Consider the following 23,332-nt stretch of genomic DNA (forward strand, 5'->3'; position numbering starts at 1 on the left):
CCGTTTTCAAACTGGTCCAAAGAAATAAACTGTAAACTTAATTCTGCAGCTGACGGTGACTGACATTTGCAAAAACCTGGAGCTGTTCGAGCATTTCCACCCTCACAGTAGAAATATTAAAGTACTTGTAGATTTTACAAATGGTATTCTCTGTGTCAATGGCAGCTTCTAGGTGGTCTGCCGTTTGGCAAAGTCGCTTATCATAGTGAATTTCTGCATCTGCAGCGCGTATCTTCGCTAGGGTAATCTCCCATCCGTCTCCGCTATGCTTGCATATTTTTCTTGCTGCGTCAAGTGCCCTTAATGCCACCAGGAGGCATCCAACTTTGCAGTGGTCAGTGCTCATAATGACAGAACGATGGCTTTCACAACCGCATGAGATTGCTGCTGGTAAACCTTTCAGGGTGTTGCGACGTCGTCCACGAAACTCTTCCGCTACTAAAGTGTCTTCCAGAACTGGGCTGGACATCTTCAGAGGCGCTGTTCCTACATTGAGTCGGCAATGGGGCAACAACGTCTCTGAAGGTGTCCAGCACAGTACTGGACGAGACTTCAGGAAACGAAGAGTTTCGTGGACCACGACCTTATACCCCGAAAACTTACCAGCAGCAGTGGTCATAACATTTTGGCTGATCAGTGTATGTGCATAGGGACATCCTAACCACTGCTGAAAGGGCAGGTTAGTGTCATCGACGAAATCGTATACCGCTGCCACGGCAACACATGCGAGGCCACTACAATCGAACTGCCAGTAGGATCTTGCCTGACCAAGAAACAAAGTTTGCTAGTAATACCATTCTGCCTTAATTTTCGGATGTTGCAAAGATCCACCAATTAGCGAACGCTCATATAATCGCCAGTTGAACGGCAGATTATCCAGGAGGAAGTGGAGAAGATGCTGCAAGATGACATCATTGAACCTCCAGAGTCCTTGGTTCTCTCCAATGATACTTGTGAATGAGAAAGACGGCACATGGAGTCGCTGCAGCGACTGCCAACGACTGCACTAAATCACCAAGAAAAAGTCTGTCTGCTTCGATATTTTAAACGGATGACGTGTCTTCGTTACCTGGAGACGTTATCGTTTATCGAAGACATATAAGGCGACTGACAACCATGATGAAGTGTGCTCAGATTTCAGGTGCCCACCTAATCCGGATAGCCCAAGGAATAAAAATATTTAGACACATAGTGAATGTTGAAGGAATCATTCCTGATCCAGATAAAATGAGTAGTCAGAGATTTTCCGACTCTTAGTCACTATCATGATGCGAGGTGTTTACCAGTAGTGTGCTCGCAATATAGGCGATACATAAAGGACTATTTCAGGGAGAGATAAAGTTTTCCTGCATCGAGGCGCAAGACAAATACTTCCTTGTCAGTAAAGAAGCCATGACATCATCATTTCCGGTTATAGTACTGTGTCACGAGACAGAACTTCATTCGGGCGATAGCTGTTTTGAGGTAGGTATAGTTCTAATACAAATTGAGCAAGATGCTGCAAACTGAAAACGTACGCTTCCAGAGTACAAGTCCGAGAACAACTTGTAACGACCCTATCACACGCTTCACCATTCGTAAAATATACCGTTTTTCGATCGTCTTATGAGTTTTCAGTCGTGTCATCTATGACACTGCCTCCACCTTGGCTATCTTAAGTTACTTATAATGTTGGACTTGAAACTAAAACAATATAAACCTCTTGAACATCATTTTTTCGTAAGCTGCGCACTTTTACCATACTTAACTGCATAAGTAGCTCTTTGAAAATTAATAGGCAATCTTGCTTCGCCCAAAGCATTTAGTGGACTAATTATGGGGTCGCTGTGCATCCAAGTTACACACTTCTTACCTTCATTATCGTCCTGATCGGTGAAATTTTCCACTACAGCGGAATGACAGCATACAGTAATAGCGCAGGAACATCCTCCTGAAAACTAATGTATTGTCTGCTATAAACGGTCGCCACATCCTAAAGTGACGAATCTTGGAAAAGTCGGCTTGTTCGTTCAACTTAGGACAGTTACTCAAACTTTTTTTTCATGAATGTGATTAATATTTATTATATCAAAAGGAAACCAGCAGACTTTATATTACTTCGAAATCAGATATTACTTTAAGAAACTTATAAACAAAACTGAAGAGAGCAGTGGTCTTTGGGTATCAGCTACTTTAATTTGCGAACTTCGAGTGGGAGAATTTAATCATATGAAAGTCAAGCAAAGACTGCTACAATGTGAGCCATCAGAGTTCTGATACTCCTTTTCTTACATTGTAACACAACGCCATTGCTTTTAACGGTGCAACTTTGCAGCGGAAATTATTAAAATTACGATTTGATTCAAGCAAATTGAGGTGCTTGAAACGATATGCTAATGCTTGTTGTAGATCACTGTCAACATATTATCTCAAAACTACTTTTCACAAAGTTTGATAAGACGTGAGTCTCGTTCTCTACATTGATTACATTGTCAGATGCAGCACAGATGAAGATGTGATGCTGAGGAAAACGCGCATATTCTTCACGTCTCGACGGTAACCATACAGTAGTGGCGACTTTCTTGTGCAGAAGTGCTAGTTATTAGGCTACTTGTTGCAATCCCCCAGGCTGTGGCTAAGCCATGCCTCCACAAAATCCTTTCTGCCAAGAGTGCTAGTCTTGTAAGTTTCACAGGAGAATTTCAGTGAAATTCGGAGGTATTGGTAGAGGTAGAGCTTTGAGTCCGGGTTTTGGCTCCTGCTTAGAGCACTTGTCCACCGAAGGCAAAGGTCCAGAGTTCGAACCTTGGTCCGGCAACCACAGTTTTAATCTGCCAGGAAGTCTCAATCGTACTTGGGTTAGCAAAAATACTCAAGTCTTGCAGAACGCTCCACAATGTGACCACCCACTTTTACTGCAAGCGTGTTACTCATAGTCCAGTCTGTCTGCAGCACACCTCTTACTAGAGAAAAGGCGCTTCCAAAACGGAAAATGACACTGTCCAGTGGGTCAACCTACTGCTCATTTCCCATTGTAGAGAAGGAGTTTACGAAACGAAATGACAAAGGGGGGGGGGGGGCACGAACGACCTCAGGCCTAATGGCTGACACACTTCTTTTGCAGAATACTGTTGTTGTGGTCTTCAGTCCTGAGACTGGTTTGATGCAGCTCTCCATGCTACTCTATCCTGTGCAAGCTTTTTCATCTCCCAGTACCTACTGCAACCTACATCCTTCTGAATCTGCTTAGTGTATTCATCTCTTGGTCTCCCCCTACGATTTTTACCCTCCACGCTGCCCTCCAATACCAAACTGGTGATCCCTTGATGCCTCAGAACATGTCCTACCAACCGATCCCTTCTTCTAGTCAAGTTGTGCCACAAACTTCTCTTCTCCCCAATCCTACTCAATACCTCCTCATTAGTTACGTGATCTACCCACCTAACTTTAAACATTTTTCTGTAGCACCACATTTCGAAAGCTTCTATTCTCTTCTTGTCCAAACTATTTATTGTCCATGTTTCACTTCCATACATGGCTACACTCCATACAAATACTTTCAGAGACGACTTCCTGATGCTTAAATCTATACTCGATGTTAACGAATTTCTCTTCTTCAGAAACGCTTTCCTTGCCATTGCCAGCCTACATTTTATATCCTCTCTACTTCGACCATCATCAGTTATTTTGCTCCCCAAATAGCAAAACTCCTTTACTACTTTAAGTGCCTCATTTCCTAATCTAATTCCCTCAGCATCACCCGACTTAATTAGACTACATTCCATTATCCTTGTTTTGCTTTTGTTGATGTTCATCTTATATCCTCCTTTCAAGACACTGTCCATTCCATTCAACTGCTCTTCCAAGTAATTTGCTGTCTTTGACATAATTACAATGTCATCAGCGAACCTCAAAGTTTTTATTTCTTCTCCATGAATTTTAATACCTACTCCGAATTTTTCTTTTGTTTCCTTTACTGCTTGCTCAATATACAGATTGAACAACATCGGGGACAGGCTACAACCCTGTCTTACTCCCTTCCCAACCACTGCTTCCCTTTCATGTCCCTCGACTCTTATAACTGCCATCTGGTTTCTGTACAAATTGTAAATAGCCTCTCGCTCCCTGTATTTTACCCCAGCCACCTTTAGAATTTGAAAGAGAGTATTCCAGTCAACATTATCAAAAGCTTTCTCTAAGTCTACAAATGCTAGAAACGTAGGTTTGCCTTTCCTTAATCTTTCTTCTAAGATAAGTCGTAAGGTCAGTATTGCCTCACGTGTTCCAGTGTTTCTACGGAATCCAAACTGATCTTCCCCGAGGTTGGCTTCTACTAGTTTTTCCATTCGTCTGTAAAGAATTCGTGTTAGTATTTTGCAGCTGTGACTTATTAAGCTGATAGTTCGGTAATTTTCACATCTGTCAACACCTGCTTTCTTTGGGATTGGAATTATTATATTCTTCTTGAAGTCTGAGGGCATTTCACCTGTTTCATACATCTTGCTCACCAGATGGTAGAGTTTTGTCAGGACTGGCTCTCCCAAGGCCGTCAGTAGTTCCAATGGAATATTGTCTACTCCGGGGGCCTTGTTTCGACTCAGGTCTTTCAGTGCTCTGTCAAACTCTTCACGCAGTATCGATCTCCCATTTCATCTTCATCTACATCCTCTTCCATTTCCATAATATTGTCCTCAAGTACATCGCCCTTGTATAGACCCTCTATATACTCCTTCCACCTTTCTGCTTTCCCTTCTTTGCTTAGAACTGGGTTTCCATCTGAGCTCTTGATATTCATACAAGTCGTTCTCTTATCTCCAAAGGTCTCTTTAATTTTCCTGTAGGCGGTATCTATCTTACCCCTAGTGATATAGGCCTCTACATCCTTACATTTGTCCTCTAGCCATCCCTGCTTAGCCATTTTGCACTTCCTGTCGATCTCATTTTTGAGACGTTTGTATTCCTTTTTGCCTGTTTCACTTACTGCATTTTTATATTTTCTCCTTTCATCAATTAAATTCAATATTTCTTCTGTTACCCAAGGATTTCTACTAGCCCTCGCCTTTTTACCTACTTGATCCTCTGCTGCCTTCACTACTTCATCCCTCAAAGCTACCCATTCTTCTTCTACTGTATTTATTTCCCCCATTCCTGTCAATTGCTCCCTTATGCTCTCCCTGAATCTCTGTACAACCTCTGGTTCTTTTAGTTCATCCAGGTCCCATCTCCTTAAATTCCCACCTTTTTGCAGTTTCTTCAGTTTTAATCTACAGGTCATAACCAATAGATTGTGGTTAGAGTCCACATCTGCCCCTGGAAATGTCTTACAATTTAAAATACTATGCACTGCATAATAAAAATTTATAATAACCTTAAGATTAACTCAGACGGTTCACTTTTCATGTTCGTTTCTATACATACGGCTAGAACAATAGATGAACACACAATATCAAATCATCTTATACATGCTGATTACAACTCACTCTGTATAAATGTCATTAAATAGTCATGCATCCAGGCCAGAGGAGATGCAATCTCATATTTATAAGGGGGTCATACAGTCAAGTATTTTGTACGTTTGACTCGACTTTGAAATCATTGAAATAACATCACTCACACTCTCAACCCACGAAGTCTAATTTTGTTTCCCCTACACGTTTTGGACGCCCTTACTTTCTTTTCATGAACTGGGATATGGTCGCGGATTAAAACAGTGATATAGGAACTGTAGAATAAATTTCTTTTATTTACATCGATAATCAAAAAACTTTTGGTTCTTAGACTACCGGTTTCGACCAGCAATGACCGTCATAAAAAAATGCATCATACAGTTTTCGATGCTGCAAAATCACTAGCAGTATGCACTGTAACATAATGGTGCGGATTTTTCATCGTAGGTAACCGAAACATCTTCCCTTTAATAATTTATTTACATCACTTAAAATCATCGTGTGGCACTATTACAGTTAAAAAGACATTGTCTCATATCTTGTTTTGGTTTTAGGGCACTCACTCCCCCCCCTCCCCCTTGGGAAAACAGAAAGCGAAAGCTAAAGTAAACCTTATCTTAACGTGAACTAGCCGCCTGAAGATGACCTTGTCGGTTCGAAACCGGTAACGGCGCTATTTAAATAAATAGCATTGTAAAATTGGCTGGTTGCTGTTGTCTTCTGTGTAAGAGTCAACATATATTTTGTACACAGCCACGGGTTCAGAATGTCAGTTGGCGACAAAATAGTATTAAGCTTACCTCGCCAGGTACCGAGAAACGTTCACGCTTTTACCATTACCTGCTTTCTGCGTAATTGTTGTGGTGTTCAGTTAATTTTGTCATTTCATATAGCTCAGTGCAGATTGCTACGTGTGGTCTGAAATACGTGCGCAGGCGTCAGTCACGACCTACCGTGATGATAATGTAATGTAGCAGCTTAGATTCAGAATATTGTTTTTGGAACGCCACGTATATTTTGAGCGATAGTAAATGCGTCTTAAATATACGTAGCGTGACTGAATTTCAATACGCAGGCAAAAAGTTATTTATTATTAATGGAAATATTGCGCTCTCATTCAATGAATGAGAGAGTAATCTGCAACTAACCCAGCGATAATATAGAGCATGAAATGATTTCTTTTCCCGGAAATTTAATCTGATGTTACACAGAAAGAAAGAATGGTACAAGCACCTGCGTATTTTTTTAATAATTGCAAAGATTTCTATAACTTGATCTCTTTAAGAATTGAGTTAACTTTTAATCCTTTGAATAAACTGAAAATATTTCAAACCAGAGATGAAGCCTCACCTAAGCCTTACGGTGTTAAATTTCTAAATAAGTTCCGTAGTCAAAAATATTAACTAACTTTAAGGTTGAAAACTGACTGTAAAATTTCATAAAGGCACTTGGAAGTATTTTCCTTTGCGATTGAAGCTCACAAACACTGAAACATTCTTTAGCACATGTAATGGCGTACTCAGCGCCACCGGTGCAGTCGAAACCGGATGGGCAATCGACAGCAATATTATTATTATCTTTAAATAAATTTCACGTGGAGGGAGGCGTATTTTTGAAAGGATAGGATACTCTCAATAAACAGTAAATACTAACATTAAAGTTCATACAGACAGCTAGCTATACCCACATCGATCAACGAGAGAGGGAGAACAAGCAGGAGAAACACAGAGAACAAACAGGGGCGAGCAACATGGCTCCTGTGTGTATATATATTTCACTTAAAGTTGAAAGTATTGAAATATAGTATTCTTCATCTTTTAGATTAATGGAAAATATTTACAATATTTATCACATAATATTATCGGACTTGAGAAAATGATATAATATTACATGCATTGTTTTCTCTGTTTACATTTCATTCACATCAGTTGAATAAATTACTTCACACATTAGATAGACTTCCTGGTGACGCCACAACTTCTACAAGATGCAAAAGAAACCTAACGAAGGCCAACCTCAACATTGAATATAACAAGAAATGTCTGTCAGCAAGGATAACACGAAACTACATAAAAGTGAAGATTAATTCTAAAGCCATTACCGCCAAAGTAGTTGAAGATAAATGTGAAATCGTGTGGTCCAGACAGAGATAAAAATGCAGTATAAAAATAAAGTACTTCTCAACAAACAACTGTACATTCTACACTTGCAACTTGGAAACTGCCTCCCCAGCCTACAGTTCTCCTACATCTTACAATACATTGAAGACATCACTGAAAAAGAACATCAGAAAATATTGTTTAGGCATAAAGAAAAACTTGATGCTCTGAAAATGAAAAAAGGTAACCTGCCCCCAAAAACTCACATGACAGCCAATAAAACTTTCATGAAAGGACTACTAACTCAACTAACATCATTTTTACAAATAATGAGCTTGCTCTCATAAACAAAGGTCTAAAACATAACACATAGCCCAGACTTATTGCCTTATTTTGCATCTACTAAGCTTACATATGATGCTGCAAAATTAAATTCCAGGGAAACCAATTCTTTAGTACTCAAAGCCAATAAAATAATAACAAGACACCTCAGAAACAACAGTTCACACAGAAACAGTGACCTATACATTCTAAATTGTATCAATTCTAAACATTCTGAGAATAAAGCTTTTATAGTCAAAGCTGATAAAAGTAATTGTACTGTGATAATGTATGAAAATGTTGAGAATACAATGCAATAACTGAATTATATTTTTATCCTACTTGTATATCTCAGGCCAAAATTAAGAAAACACTCAAAATTGTAACCAATTGGGAACTACGTGACTGCATTTCCATGAACCCCACTGCACTTCAGCTCCAGTCACCACCTAAGATCCATAAGGGGAACTATCCTATCAGGTCAACCGTGAGCTTTAGGAGCAGCCCATCTTATATAGGCTACATAACAAACTGCTTGCTCTGCTGAATACCAAATGTATTTTTGAAAACAAATTGTCTATTAAGAACACTTATGAACTCATTGACAAAATTAAAGATGTTTACATTCCACCGAAAGCCAGATTTCCATCACTTGACATGGTAAGCCTTTATACTAACAGCCCTAAAGAGGACACCACAAATATAATCAGAAACAATCTACTCAAACATAAGAAACTAAGCATGGCAGAAATCTGTAAGTTCATTCAGTTACTGACCTTGGTACTGTCATACAGTTACTTCATTGTTACTAACAAAATATACAACATGGAAGATGGGTTGGCAATGGGTAGCAGCCTTGCTGGAATGTTAGCGGATATTTATATAAATCACTTAGAGCAGACGTTTTATGAAGCTAACAGCAAAATCATCTACTACAAAACATATGTTGATGATACAATTATACTTTATGATGGCACCATAGAGAAATTAGACATATTAGCAACAAATCTGAACAGCATACACAAAAACATTAAATTCACAGTTTTACATTAGACCAACAACAGCATCAATTTCTTAGACTTAAAATTAGCAACAAAAACCAAAGCATCATTTTGAGATCTACAGAAAACCAGAATCCGCTGATATATGTATCAACAACTCACCTTGTCATCCAAACCAGCATAAGATGGCATATTTTGGATGCACATTGGATTTCCTACATAATATTCCACTTGAACCAGTTCAAAAAGAAAAAGAAATCAATATAACTAAAGCCATTGCTTCGAACAATGGATACAGCCCTCTCATAATAAACAAATTATCACAAAAAATTCAAAAACCTTTAGCCAACAAAGCTGCACTCCAGACAACCCCGCAGCTAACATAAGAAACAGTAGAAAACAGCGGAAAATATGTTGCACTACCTTTCTTAAGGTGTATATGCTATAAAATAAGCAATCTATTTAAAAACACAAACATTAAGATAAGCTTCCACACAAACAACAAACTACGGCAGATAGCAGTTCACAACTTAAAGAATAGTAACCCCTATACAAAAAAATCTGGCATATACAAACACAGTTGCAAAGCTGCCCCTCTTACTATATAGGACAAATTGGGAGAAGCATTGAGACTCAGTTCACAGAGCATATAGATGCCATTTATCTGAACAACATTTCAAAACCCCATTTTCCATGCACACAGCTGCTAAAAATCATGGAATAAGGATTATTGAAGGTCATGTACAAGTATTGCAACATTTTGAGAAAGGTAGCTTTATGAATTTGCTTGAAGAGACTGACACATGTACACATAAAAGCAAATCACCACCAAATCTTGTCAATGAACAGACCGAGTTAGCCATTGCAGCCATTCTTCAAAATTTCAGTCACTTGTTTCCCAATTTAAAGTAAACACTGCTACCCTCACAATAATAACATGCAGTCACTAACCCAGCATAAAATAGTGAATAATAAATAACAGCTTGCAGTATCATGCAATACCTCCAACTAGCTATAACTAAAAATCAATGAAATGTCCACTGTTGCAATTTTATTTATGTCTATCCATCCCAAAAATTTACAGTGCTTCCAGTCTATGCCATACTATTTACATAATATGTCCATAGTTGCAGTAATATTTATTTATGTACATCTGGCCCTTATCATTTACTTTGGTTACAATGCATACCATAATATTTACGTAATCTCACTGCAGTAAAACTTTTACAAATTGACTGCTTTATTGTTTTATCTTAATTTTAATCTGTTCTCTTTTATATAAATGGTAAGTGATGTAACATTAGTAATTTGTAAATTCCTACTGCCACATATATGTACATAATGAAATATCTCTGAGACTGGAAGTCTGTGGCATTGTTAGGGTTGTAATATCTCCAGCCTAAGGACCAAAAGTTTTGTGGTCGTTGATGGAAATAGAAGTAATTTACTACGCGAATATTTCGGAATGGGAAAGATATGGTGAGATATCGGGATTATTTTTCGAGTTTGGTTCAAGAGACTTGCAGTTGACGATTTGAAATCCAAGTTTTTCCCTTATCTCCTCCATTTAGACTTCGTATAATACTACGAATTGGTGAGTGCAGTAGAGAAAATGATGCAACTGAAATCAAACAAAGTACTTTAAACTCGCGAAAGAGCTGCAGACATTGAAACGCCCCCTTAAAAAATTTTGTAGTTGACAGTGCTGGATAACCTCTTACATTATTTGATTTTCAAACAGCTGGGCAAAAACTGAACGTACTCAAACAGTTTTCTCTTTACTTATTCTGATCATTACTAAACTGACAACAACGTATTTACCTTAATAGTGTTCAAAAGTCATCATATATATATATATATATATATATATATATATATATATATATCAACTCATGACGTCCATCTTTACAAATTTCCTATTTCCTTTTTCTGGCAGTCACAGGTCCAGGTCGTCCGCTTATAGCAACCTCTCAAAACTCATCTCTCTCTCCACATCCACCACTGCTGGCGGCTCACGTCCAACTGCCCAACGCTACGCACTGTTCACACCCAACTGACCATAGCGAATATTCCAACAATGCCAACTATCCACAGACTGCACACAACAGCCAGTGATTTTCATACAGAGCGCTACGTGGCGTTACCAACATAAAAACCTAATCAGCCTACTTACAACATGTGTGAAGAAAAAGTACTCTGCAAAGAAAAGGTAAACGTACGTTTTTCATATGCTGCCTATCATTGACTCCACTATTGTACCTTAATATGCAAAAACGACAATCAGGGCAATACGACTGATTCAGAGATGATCTACGCTTCTTTGACGACGAGAATCAATTGAGCGCGTTACTGTGAACAATCAAAACCTCTAGTGGGCGTAGAAATAGCCTCACAAGGAGCCTTCTGACGCTCAGTATTTATTGCAGAACACTGAGTATTTCGCAATAATATTAACGGTCTGAGAGCGGTACTGACGGTCTGCGCAGGATACTGAAAGAGACTGCAGAGCTTTAAAAATGTTGACGCTCGCTTAATGTGTTACATAACATATTATTCCGTGTAAGGGCTGGTATTGCGCGGCTTCCTGATTTTTGGTCGTTTAACCAAGTGATACAGCGACGCCATGTCAATATGAGTACATAAGGAAAGACACATGGCAGGAATCATTAGCTCAAATGCAGTGAGTAGAATAGTTTGATTATAAATTTTACGCCTAACAGTAAACAGCTGTAGAAATATACGACGAAATTGTTTAAATGTAGGGACATAACACTGTCGAGGCTTATTTGTTAGTTTCAGAACCATGAATTACGTATTGCAGAAGTATATAACGGCATACTTACCGATCCTCTACAATAATGGATTTTACATTTTTCATGTTTATAATTCCCTTCCAGGATTGTCGAAAATGGAATCCAAAGAGTATATGAACAATATCTTTCCTAGGGGGTAACGTTGTTCACGGATTCGCTAAAGATTCGTAGTTCATCCTTAAGTTACTCCGATAGCCATCTGACTCTCCTGCATGTTATCTTAGCATGTTAATATGGCCGTGTGCAGAACGCCTTCCAAGCCACTTTTTCGCACATCGTCGCTTCCTCTTGCTTTTCTTCTTGCAGCGTGCAACAACTGCAGTCGCATTACTGTACATGCTATTTCTACATCCTCGTGCGCCGATATCTTCGCTACGAAGGCAAGGTTCTGCTTTGCCAATCGTTACCTCTCCCTCTGGGAGGTAACAGTTCTTTGGGACTCTTAATTACATTCGACGCCACGGTTACGATTAGCAAAAATTTTTATCGAATGTCTGATGAGGTCTAGAAAAGCCGAAACGCGTCACATGTGAAGATTACATATATCTATCTTGTGCAACCAAGACTGTTTTTTCTGTTCTAAAGATCTGTTACGGTTGCTGTATGAGTGCCACTGTGGAAGCCATCGACTGGAGTGATCTTGATTTGTCAGGGGTCTCCAACCTTTTTAGTCCGCGGGCCACATTGACTCCTCCACGAAGTCGTAAGGGCCAAGATCTACCTAGTGGGATTAAAGCACCCTAGCACTCCATGATCACCTAGTTTAAGGCTAAAGGAAAGATGAAATCGCAAAAATCTACGGTTGTGGGAATAGCTAGCACTGAAACGAACTACGATTTTTATTTAATTACATAACTTTGATTGGTGGACGTACCTGACCGAAATTCTGGCGTATTTTATTCTGGCGAATTTCACCGACATAAAAGTATGTCACTGCACATTCTTCACGAAAGCGTCCAGCAAAGTTAACGAAATCTCAAAATCATTGTTAGCAACACTATTAGTGCAAGATGTAACAGTAGTAGAATATGTCAACGCATTGTTATTTCAAGCAACGCAACAATAAGTTCAGTTACGTAGTCTTGTAGCGAGTAGCAGAGCCAATGTCGCGGTGTATTGGTCGCGATAGGCTTCGAAACTCAATTGTTGGCAGTATATTTGGCAAATATTTGGCGGGTCGGATACTTTAGATGTCAGGCCAGCTAACGCGGGCCGGTTTTGCCGGCTCTCGCGGGCCGGTTTCGGCCCGCGGGCCGTAGTTTGGAGACCCCTGATTTATTAAAATGGCCGATAAAGTGACACAGGCCAAATCTGTGAGTCTAGCGTTTACTTACCGGCATCTGAACCACACACGACTGAACCACAACCCTAAACTGGAATACAAATCCGTGCTCGTGCCTGGACTAATGCTGCACTGCAACACATAAGCGTAAAAAAGGATTCTCTCGTAAACGGAAGCTGAACGTGCTGCACACAGCAGACTTTTAACAAGGCAGTGGAAGGAGTAGACGCATTCGCAAGCAACTAAATGTTAATTACGTGGAAACCGGAAATACCTACGGCGGCGAAATCAGCAGCAAGGACGGAACCGTAGAGGTGAAGAGCCTCTGTTCGTTATTATTTGTACAGAGCTGCTCGCACTGTACGTTTCAGGACGTTCCGTGGTCGGGACTGCGCCCACGGCAGGCGTGCGCCGTGGAGTCTGCGGTGCGCCACAACCCTGGACGACCCATCTACGTGCTGCACACGTGTGCAGCGCCCGCTTCAGGCATGTGGCTGCCGGCGGGAGCCACAGCTGTGCATGTGACGACGGAGGAGTTCCTACGCGACACGCCGCTCTACACTCCACTCATAGAGAACGGCGCCCTCGCCGCCAGCAGGTGGCCCGTCCACCACGCCTCTGACGTCATGCGGCTCGTCGCGCTCTGGAAGTACGGTGGCCTCTACCTGGACCTGGACTTCGTCGTACTGAGGTGAGAAGGCGATTATGTAGCCTCAGCATATCGGCAGAATATTACATCCTCTCATATCTTTCAAATCACTGGACAAGGATGGCGGAGACTATGAAACGTCCCCTTTGAAAAATTATACATGACTGTGTTTAAACTGACACACAACGTCCCCTTTGAACAATTTTACATGACTGTCCTTAAACTGACACACAATATTTTTAGCGCAACGCAATCTGACTTTCCAAAATCCCTACAAAAGAATGGCCCTGACTAACATTAACTTATACCTTTCACAAATCACTTACCTCACAAAACTCTTCGTTACTTTAACTACTGCAATACAGCGAGCGCCACTACTGCCAGCTAAATAAAAGATTCAAACTACTGAAGGCACTAACTACTGATAGGCATAGTTAGCAAATGAAAGATTTTGATAGAGAACAAACAATGTATTTACCTTAACAGTGTTGAAAAATCATAATATCTATATCAGTCCATGATATCCAATATTACAAATTTACTGTCTGTCCAGATCATCCGCTCTCAAAACTCCACCATCTCACACCCCACATCCACCACCGCTGGCGGCTCACCTCCAACTGCGCAACGCTACGCGCTGTTCACATCCAGCTGCCCAACACTACAATGGCAGACAACAATGCAAACTAGCCACAGACTGCACACAGCACAGCCAGTGATTTTCATACAGAGCGCTACGTAACGTTGCCAACAAGAAAACATAAACAGCCTCAGCTCACCTCCAACTGCGCAACGCTATGCGCTGTTCACATCCAGCTGCCCAACACTACAATGGCAGACAACAATGCAAACTAGCGACAGACTGCACACAGCACAGCCAGTGATTTTCATACAGAGCGCTACGTAACGTTGCCAATAAGAAAACATAAACAGCCTACTTACAACTATGAACATCATAGATTTAGGGACCCCCCAATTCCCTCCTAAAGCCAGCAGTGACTAGATCACGTGACTGCTAGCCACGAAATTCGGACGCCTGGAATCGTATGTAGCTTATCTAACGGCCAATATACCGTGGTTGAAGGAGGGGTTTCGTAAAAGTACTTGAAAGTTCTACCAGTGTCCAAGTTCTCACGAAACTCCTACAGTTTTTCTGCAACTGCGCTATGCGCTACTGGAGCACCTCCCAGTGGCTGGCATGTGTAAACAAAGTACGATGGTTCAAATGGCTCTGAGCACTATGGGACTTAACTTCTGAGGTCATCAGTCCCCTAGAACTTAGAACTACTTAAATCTAAGTAACCTAAGAACATCACACACATCCATGCCCGAGGCAGAATTCGAACCTGCAACCGAAGCGGCCGCGCGGTTCCAGACTGTAGCGCCTGGAACCGCCCGGCCACACCGGCCGGCAAACACAGTACGAAACAATTGTCTATATGGAGCGGAGAAGCACCTTGCCAATATAAATGATGTATTTCGAAGTTTATTGTGGCACTATACACTGAAGCAGCTTCATTTGGATTTGGATGAGTGGAGTGTAGAGCGGCGTGTCGCGTAGGAACTCTGCCAGCACCACGTGGACAGTTATTGTTTACGAAGGACGTAAAACTAGCACAATACGATTAACTGATAATAGAACAGTGGTAGACGAAAAAGAACAAGAATTGCGATTTGTGCTAAATGTAAGTTACTAGCTGTGGATTAAGATATGCACCAGAACAGAAGACGTGTTGGAGGACTAAGTGTTAAAGCTGCGAAAAATAATCTTGAAGATACACATGGTGTTGGTTTTAACCTGAGACTGCTAAATATCTCAAAAAACGGTGCGCCGTACGAAAACAATGTTCTACACGAAAGGTTAATACACTCCTGGAAATTGAAATAAGAACACCGTGAATTCATTGTCCCAGGAAGGGGAAACTTTATTGACACATTCCTGGGGTCAGATACATCACATGATCACACTGACAGAACCACAGGCACATAGACACAGGCAACAGAGCATGCACAATGTCGGCACTAGTACAGTGTATATCCACCTTTCGCAGCAATGCAGGCTGCTATTCTCCCATGGAGACGATAGTAGAGATGCTGGATGTAGTCCTGTGGAACGGCTTGCCATGCCATTTCCACCTGGCGCCTCAGTTGGACCAGCGTTCGTGCTGAACGTGCAGACCGCGTGAGACGACGCTTCATCCAGTCCCAAACATGCTCAATGGGGGACAGATCCGGAGATCTTGCTGGCCAGGGTAGTTGACTTACACCTTCTAGAGCACGTTGGGTGGCACGGGATACATGCGGACGTGCATTGTCCTGTTGGAACAGCAAGTTCCCTTGCCGGTCTAGGAATGGTAGAACGATGGGTTCGATGACGGTTTGGATGTACCGTGCACTATTCAGTGTCCCCTCGACGATCACCAGTGGTGTACGGCCAGTGTAGGAGATCGCTCCCCACACCATGATGCCGGGTGTTGGCCCTGTGTGCCTCGGTCGTATGCAGTCCTGATTGTGGCGCTGACCTGCACGGCGCCAAACACGCATACGACCATCATTGGCACCAAGGCAGAAGCGACTCTCATTGCTGAAGACGACACGTCTCCATTCGTCCCTCCATTCACGCCTGTCGCGACACCACTGGAGGCGGGCTGCGCGATGTTGGGGCGTGAGCAGAAGACGGCCTAACGGTGTGCGGGACCGTAGCCCAGCTTCATGGAGACGGTTGCGAATGGTCCTCGCCGATACCCCAGGCGCAACAGTGTCCCTAATTTGCTGGGAAGTGGCGGTGCGGTCCCCTACGGCACTGCGTAGGATCCTACGGTCTTGGCGTGCATCCGTGCGTCGTTGCGGTCCGGTCCCAGGTCGACGGGCACGTGCACCTTCCGCCGACCACTGGCGACAACATCGATGTAGTGTGGAGACCTCACGCCCCACGTGTTGAGCAATTCGGCGGTACGTCCACCCGGCCTCCCGCATGCCCACTATACGCCCTCGCTCAAAGTCCGTCAACTGCACATACGGTTCACGTCCACGCTGTCGCGGCATGCTACCAGTGTTAAAGACTGCGATGGAGCTCCGTATGCCACGGCAAACTGGCTGACACTGACGGCGGCGGTGCACAAATGCTGCGCAGCTAGCGCCATTCGACGGCCAACACCGCGGTTCCTGGCGTGTCCGCTGTGCCGTGCGTGTGATCATTGCTTGTACAGCCCTCTCGCAGTGTCCGGAGCAAGTATGGTGGGTCTGACACACCGGTGTCAATGTGTTCTTTTTTCCATTTCCAGGAGTGTAGTAGTGAAGGGGACTTCTGTCTGTGCTACAACTGACCATATCCTGACCACACCTCCTGCTTGTGCGGGGTTAACTTAGTGTTTTCAAATGGAAACATCCCTCCACTCCGCCCCCAAATTTTTACTCTATATTCGGATTCTTCGCAGAAAACGACGTTCGGCTTACTCAAACCATTGTTTTCCATTGGTGATAGATGGTACTGTAATAGACAAATATCAAGTGTGGCTGTTTTTGCAATTAAGAACCAACGCACTTCATTCTACGTTTCATCTGCTATGTAAATGTAAGCTAATGGTTGATATTTATGTTCAAAATTTACTTTAGTGTTGCAAATTTGGTTGTACCGTACAAAGCCTTGACTTAGACAGTCCTCCTTCTGATGGTCGAAGGACAGGCAGCGGAGGTACTGGGCTGGCAGATGTGGGGGTTCCCCCCCGGTGGTGGTGCAGGAAGAGTTTTACCCTGTAGTGGAATAGACAGACGTTCGACTGTGTCAGCTGCTGAGGCCGCGAAATTGCAAGGTAGGCTTCCCCGTTTCGCGTAACCAGACCCGCCAGGTATTGAATCCATTGTATTCTGATGTACGTAACCCTTGCATGACATCTTCTGATCAATACTGAACCGGCACTTTTTTTAATTATGACACTCATTGTAGGTGGTCAGGGAGAAGCATATGTTTGGGGAAGACGTGTGGTTCTGTCTTAGTAGTAGGTGGTGTGCTAATTGCTGTGAGGTTAGCGTTACGCAGTAGCCTCTGGCTATCAATGGCCTGATGGGCTTTGCTTGTGGTAATGAAAGCCGTCTCTTGTCAAGATGACAGTGGCGGTTTTGACCTGACTGTTTGACCTGACTGGTTAGGATGGTTGCCAAGGATTTCCTGGTAGTATTGGCTAGGAGGTTAGAAATCTTCAATTCATTTTTTGTGCGCTGTTTCGAGTTACTGGAATGATCATGGGGAGGAAAAAATGGGAAATTTGTGGTAAGGTCTTATGGGACCAAACTGCGGAGATCATCGGTCTCTAAGCTTACACACTGCTTAATCTAACTTAAACTGACTTATGCTAAGGACAACACACACACCCCTGCCCGAGGGAGCACTCGAACCTCCGACGGGGGGATCCGCGAGAACCGTGATAAGGCGCCTTAGACTGCATGGCTACCCCGAGCGGCCGAACGTGGAGAGGAGAACGAGGGTACCTCTGTGAGTGGATGTGAAGTGTGGCGGTTTAGAGGCTCCAAATGTCGTCTTGCCCTGGCAGTCTGCGGATCGTGAGGCTCTGTTCTGCTGCTTTTCGCCATTTTAGAGTACTGGATGATGTCCGTAAAGTCTATTATCTTTCGCTGTGGTATCGATTTGGTATCGTACTTGTTGGGTGTGCCGGCTTAGGTGGCTCTATAGTACATGCCCGCGGGTATCCAGCCAACCACTGACGCCTAGAGGAAATATTTCTTTACTGTGCGCGGGAGGGGCCGAGAGGGTGCTCTGCAGCAGTTTAAACATTTGAGCTGAACACGGGGAGTCGTTATCGCTTGTCGCTGCGTCTGCAGATAAGCGGTGGTCCGTGCGAGTCACGAGGCAGACGCTGGGCGGCGCTATCTGCAGTTAGAGGGTAGAGAGCCTGTATACAGTGAGAGGGGCCACAGGTGAAGTTGCCCGTGATTGGTTGATTAGCTTTGGCAGAAAAATGGCGCCAAACGTATCTCACGCTTCCTATGTTCGCCGTGCTTTTGAGTTGAATTGAAGTTCAGAGGACTTTTGGAAACGATTAAAAGGTATTTGAATTATTGAGAGACTTATTATGCGTTGTGCATGCATGTTAGATTTAGTTGTAAATCGTTTTTAGTACGTAATTAGCGTTTGCGATTTTAAATACGAGTTGAAATAATGAAGCGTTTTGTGATGAAGTAGATAGGCCTACGTGTTTGAAGTAAACACGTTAGTAACTGTACAATATTGTTTTTGACATCTGTAATTCGTTCTGCAGACGTTCGTAAACGATGCTAGGTTGTACTGCATTTGGTTGTTCCAATAGAGGCGAAGGTGGATTTCGCATGTTAGCATTTCCACGCAATGAAGAAACACGAAAGCAGTGGGCAGTCGCAGTCAACAGGGCTGACATAAACAGGAGCCTCGTGGAAACCAAACAAGTACTCTTATCTATGCGAAGTAAGTCGTTTTTGCTTAAACAAACTTGCTAAAACAACTTGCAATATACATAGTTAAATTTGAAAGCAGACCTGTAAATTGGTTGTGTGAAAATTATTATAACACATTATTCTTATAAACAAAGGCATTTAACGAATGATTTCGCCATACTGTCTTCTGCTTTTGATTCGGTGAGTGTGTACTCCACTACAGGCCATTCAAGAGTCCCGCCCGCAGTTCGGCAGAAAAATGGCCGCCGTATCATCCGGTTGGCCACTCTCTTTCTATACAGGCTCTCTATTAGAGATGTGAAAATTACCGAACTATCAGTTTACTAAGCCACAGCTGCAAAATACTAACTCGAATTCTTTACAGACGAATGGAAAAACTGGTAGAAGCCGACCTCGGGGAAGATCAGTTTGGATTCCTTATAAATGGTGGAACACGTGAGGCAATACTGATCTTACGACTTATCTTAGAAGAAAGATTAAGGAAGGGCAAACCTACGTTTCTAGCATTTGTAGACTTAAAGAAAGCTTTTGACAATGTTGACTGGAATACTCTCTTTCAAATTCTAAAGGTGGCAGGGGTAAAATACAAGGAGCGAAAGGCTATTTACACTTTGTACAGAAACCAGATGGCAGTTATAAGAGTCGAGGGACATGAAAGGGAAACAGTGGTTGGGAAGGGAGTGAGACAGGGTTATAGCCTATCCCCGATGTTATTCAATCTGTATATTGAGCAAGCGGTAAAGGAAACAAAAGAAAAATTCAGAGTAGGTATTAAAATCCAGGGAGAAGAAATAAAAACAGAGGTTCGCCGGTGGCATTGTAATCCTACCAGAGACAGCAAAGGACCTGGTAGAGCAGTTGAACGGAATGGACAGTGACTTGAAAGGAGGATATAAGATGAACATCAACAAAAGCAAAACGAGGATAATGGAATGTAGTCGAATTAAGTCGGGTGATGCTGAGGGAATTAGATTAGGAAATGAGACACTTAAAGTAGTAAAGGAGTTTTGCTATTTAGGGAGTAAAATGACAAATCTCGAAGTAGAGAGGAAATAAAATGTAAACTGGCAATGGCAAGGAAATCGTTTCTGATGAAGAGAAATTTGTTAACATCGAGTATAGATTTAAGTGCCAGGAAGTCGTTTCTGAAAGTATTTGTATGGAGCGTAGCCATGTATGGAAGTGAAACATGGACAATAAATAGTTTGGACAAGAAGAGAATAGAAGCTTTCGAAATGTTGTGCTACAGAAGAATGTTGAAGATTAGGTAGGTAGATCACGTAACTAATGAGGAGGTACTGAATAGGTTTGGGCAGAAGAGAAGTTTGTGGCACAACTTGACTAGAAGAAGGGATCGGTTGGTAGGACATGTCCTGATGCATCAAGGGATCACAAATATAGAAAAATTAACAAGGTTTTTTCTTTTTTTTTGGAATTTTGTTGTTGTGGTCCAGAGACTGTTTTGATGCAGCCCTCCATGCTACTCCATCCTGCGCAAGCTTCTTCTCCTCCAATAACTACTGCAACCTACATCATTCTGAATCTGTGACTGTATTCATCTCTTGGTCTCCGTCTGCGATTTATACCCTCCACTACCCCCTCCAGCATTAAATTGGTGATCCTTCGATGCCTCAGAACATGTCCTACCTACGGATCCCTTCTTCTACTCAAGTTGAGCCACAAATTCCTCTTCACCCCAATTCCATTCAGTACCTCCTCACTACCCTTCTAATCTTCAGCATTCTTCAGTTGCACCAAATTTCGAAAGCTTCTATTCTCTTTTTGTCTAAACTATTTATCGTCCATGTTTCACTTCCATACATGAATACACTCCACACAAATACTTTGAGATTTCTCTTCTCCAGATACGCTTTCCTTGTCATTCCCAGTCTACATTTTATATCCTCTCTACTTCGACCATCATCAGTTATTTTGTCCCCAAATAACAAAACTGATCTACTGCTTTAAGTATCTCATTTCCTAATCTAATTCCCACAGCATCACCTGATTTGATTCGTTTTGCTTTTGTTGATGTTCATCTTATATCATCATTTCAAGACACTGTCCATCCCGTTCAACTGCTCTTGCAGGTCCTTTGCTGTCTCTGCTGCGGTTCTAGGCGCTTCAGTCTGGAACCTCGTGACCGCTACGGTCGCAGGTTCGAATCCTGTCTCGGGCATAGATGTGTGTGATGTCCTTAGTTTAGTTAGGTTTAAGTAGTTCTAAGTTCTAGGGGACTGATGACCACAGATGTTCAGCCCCATAGTGCTCAGAGCCATTTTTGTCAAATTTTTTATTTCTTCTCCATGGATTTTAATTCCTATTCCTAATTTATCTTTTGTTTCCTTTACTACTTGTTCAATAAACAGACGAAATAACATCTGGGATAGGGTACAACCCTGTCTCGCTCCCGTCCCAACCACTGCTTCCCTTTCATGCCCCTCGTCTCTTGTAACTGCCATCTGGATTATGCACTAATTGTAAATAGCCTTTCGCTCCCTTTATTTGCCCCTGCCACCTTCAGAATTTGGAAGAGAGCATTCCATTTAACACTATCAAAAGCTTTCTCTAAGTCTACAAATGCTAGAAACGTAGGTTTGCCTTTCCTTAATGTATCTTCAAAGATAAGTATTGTCTCACGTGTCCCAACATTTCACCAGAATCCAAACTGATCCTTCCCGACGTCGGCTTCTACCAGTTTTTCCATTCGTCTGTAAGGAATTCGTGTTAGTATTTTGCAGCCGTGACTTACTAAACTGTGTTCTGTAGTTTTCACACCTGTCAATACCTGCTTCCATTGGGATTGGCATTATTACATTCTTCTTGAAGTTCGAGGATATTTCGCCTGTCTCATACATCTTGCTCACCAGATGGTAGAGTTTTGAGAGGGCTGGCTCTCCCAAGGCTATCAGTAGTTCTAATGGGCCTTGTTTCGACTTAGGTCTTTCAGTGCTCTGTCAAATTCTTCAACATTATCATATCTCCCATTTCATCTTCATCTACGTCCTCTTCCATTTATATAGTATCGTTCTCAAGTACATTGCCCTTGTATAGATCCTCTGTATACTCATTCCACCTTTCTGTTTTCGGTTGTTTGCTTAGAACTAGTTTTCCATCTGAGATCTTAATAATCATACAGGTGGTTATCTTTTCTCCAAAGGTCTCTTTAATTTTCCTGTAGGCAGTATATCTTACCCCTAGTGATATGTGCCTCTACATCCTCACATTTGTCCTCTAGCCATCCCTGCTTATCCATTTTGCACTTACTGTCGATCTCATTTTTGAGACGTGAGACAAGCGCACCTCCCTCCAATATTACAACAAAGGCTTAATCATTCGTATATCAAACAATTAAATATTATATGCGGCGATAGGAAATCACGGGAACAACTGAAATAGCGCTTCACTTCACTGCAATTTGCATTTATTGTAACACTTGATAACAGACGAAGAAAATGTCACGCGTTACACTTGACAAATAATAGCACTAGAACAATAATAAACACCTGATTCAGTTTTCTGCACTTTAGTTAAAGTTCAACAGGCGAATACAATTTAAGTTCTCCAGTAAATATAAATTTGCGCGTAAGCGCGTTAAACAACTGATTATGAAACAGTCACTTATAACATCGAGGCAGGCACACTCCATTGAAAGGGAAAATAATTAGCAAGTTCACACATTGAATAGAACATTAAGGTGCATAACACGAAAGTGCACTGTCCACAACACCTTACGGCTACAGTTAACCTCCAGTAAGTTCCTTTCTTTACAATGTGACATTAAGCACAGCTCAATAGTAATAAAAAAATTAGAATGCACCGAATATATATGCGCATAAGCACGATTAAAACTGGTGTTGTTGTTGTTGTGGTCTTCAGTCCTGAGACTGATTTGATGCAGCTCTCCATGCTAATCTATCCTATGTAAGCTCCTTCATCTCCCAGTACCTACTGCAACCTACATCCTCCTGAATCTGCTTAATGTATTCATCTCTTGGTCTCGCTATACGATTTTTACCCTCCACGCTGCCCTCCAATGCTAAATTTGTGATCCCTTGATGCCTCAGGACATGTCCTACCAACCGATCCCTTCTTCTAGTCAAGTTGTGCCACAAACTTCGCCCCAATTCTGTTCAATACCTCCTCATTAGTTACGTGATCTACCCATCTAATCTTCATCATTCTTCTGTAGCACCACATATCGAAAGCTTCTATTCTCTTCTTGTCCAAACTAGTTATCGTCCATGTTTCACTTCCATACATGGCTACGCTCCATACAAATACTTTCAGAAA

At 42.0% G+C, this 23,332-nt stretch overlaps 1 protein-coding gene across 1 annotated transcript in view; it reads left to right on the plus strand.

The window, feature by feature from the left end:
* The window catches only part of LOC124775972 (lactosylceramide 4-alpha-galactosyltransferase-like), a 77,815-nt gene that overhangs the window by 12,719 nt on the left and 41,764 nt on the right, over positions 1-23,332 (plus strand). Inside the window, exon 2 of the mRNA XM_047250813.1 lies at positions 13,314-13,633. Coding sequence (XP_047106769.1) covers positions 13,314-13,633 — 320 coding nt within the window. The remainder of the gene's footprint in view (positions 1-13,313; positions 13,634-23,332) is intronic.

Source organism: Schistocerca piceifrons, chromosome 2, assembly GCF_021461385.2.
Source record: "Schistocerca piceifrons isolate TAMUIC-IGC-003096 chromosome 2, iqSchPice1.1, whole genome shotgun sequence".
In the NCBI taxonomy this organism is placed as follows: Eukaryota; Metazoa; Arthropoda; class Insecta; order Orthoptera; family Acrididae; genus Schistocerca; species Schistocerca piceifrons.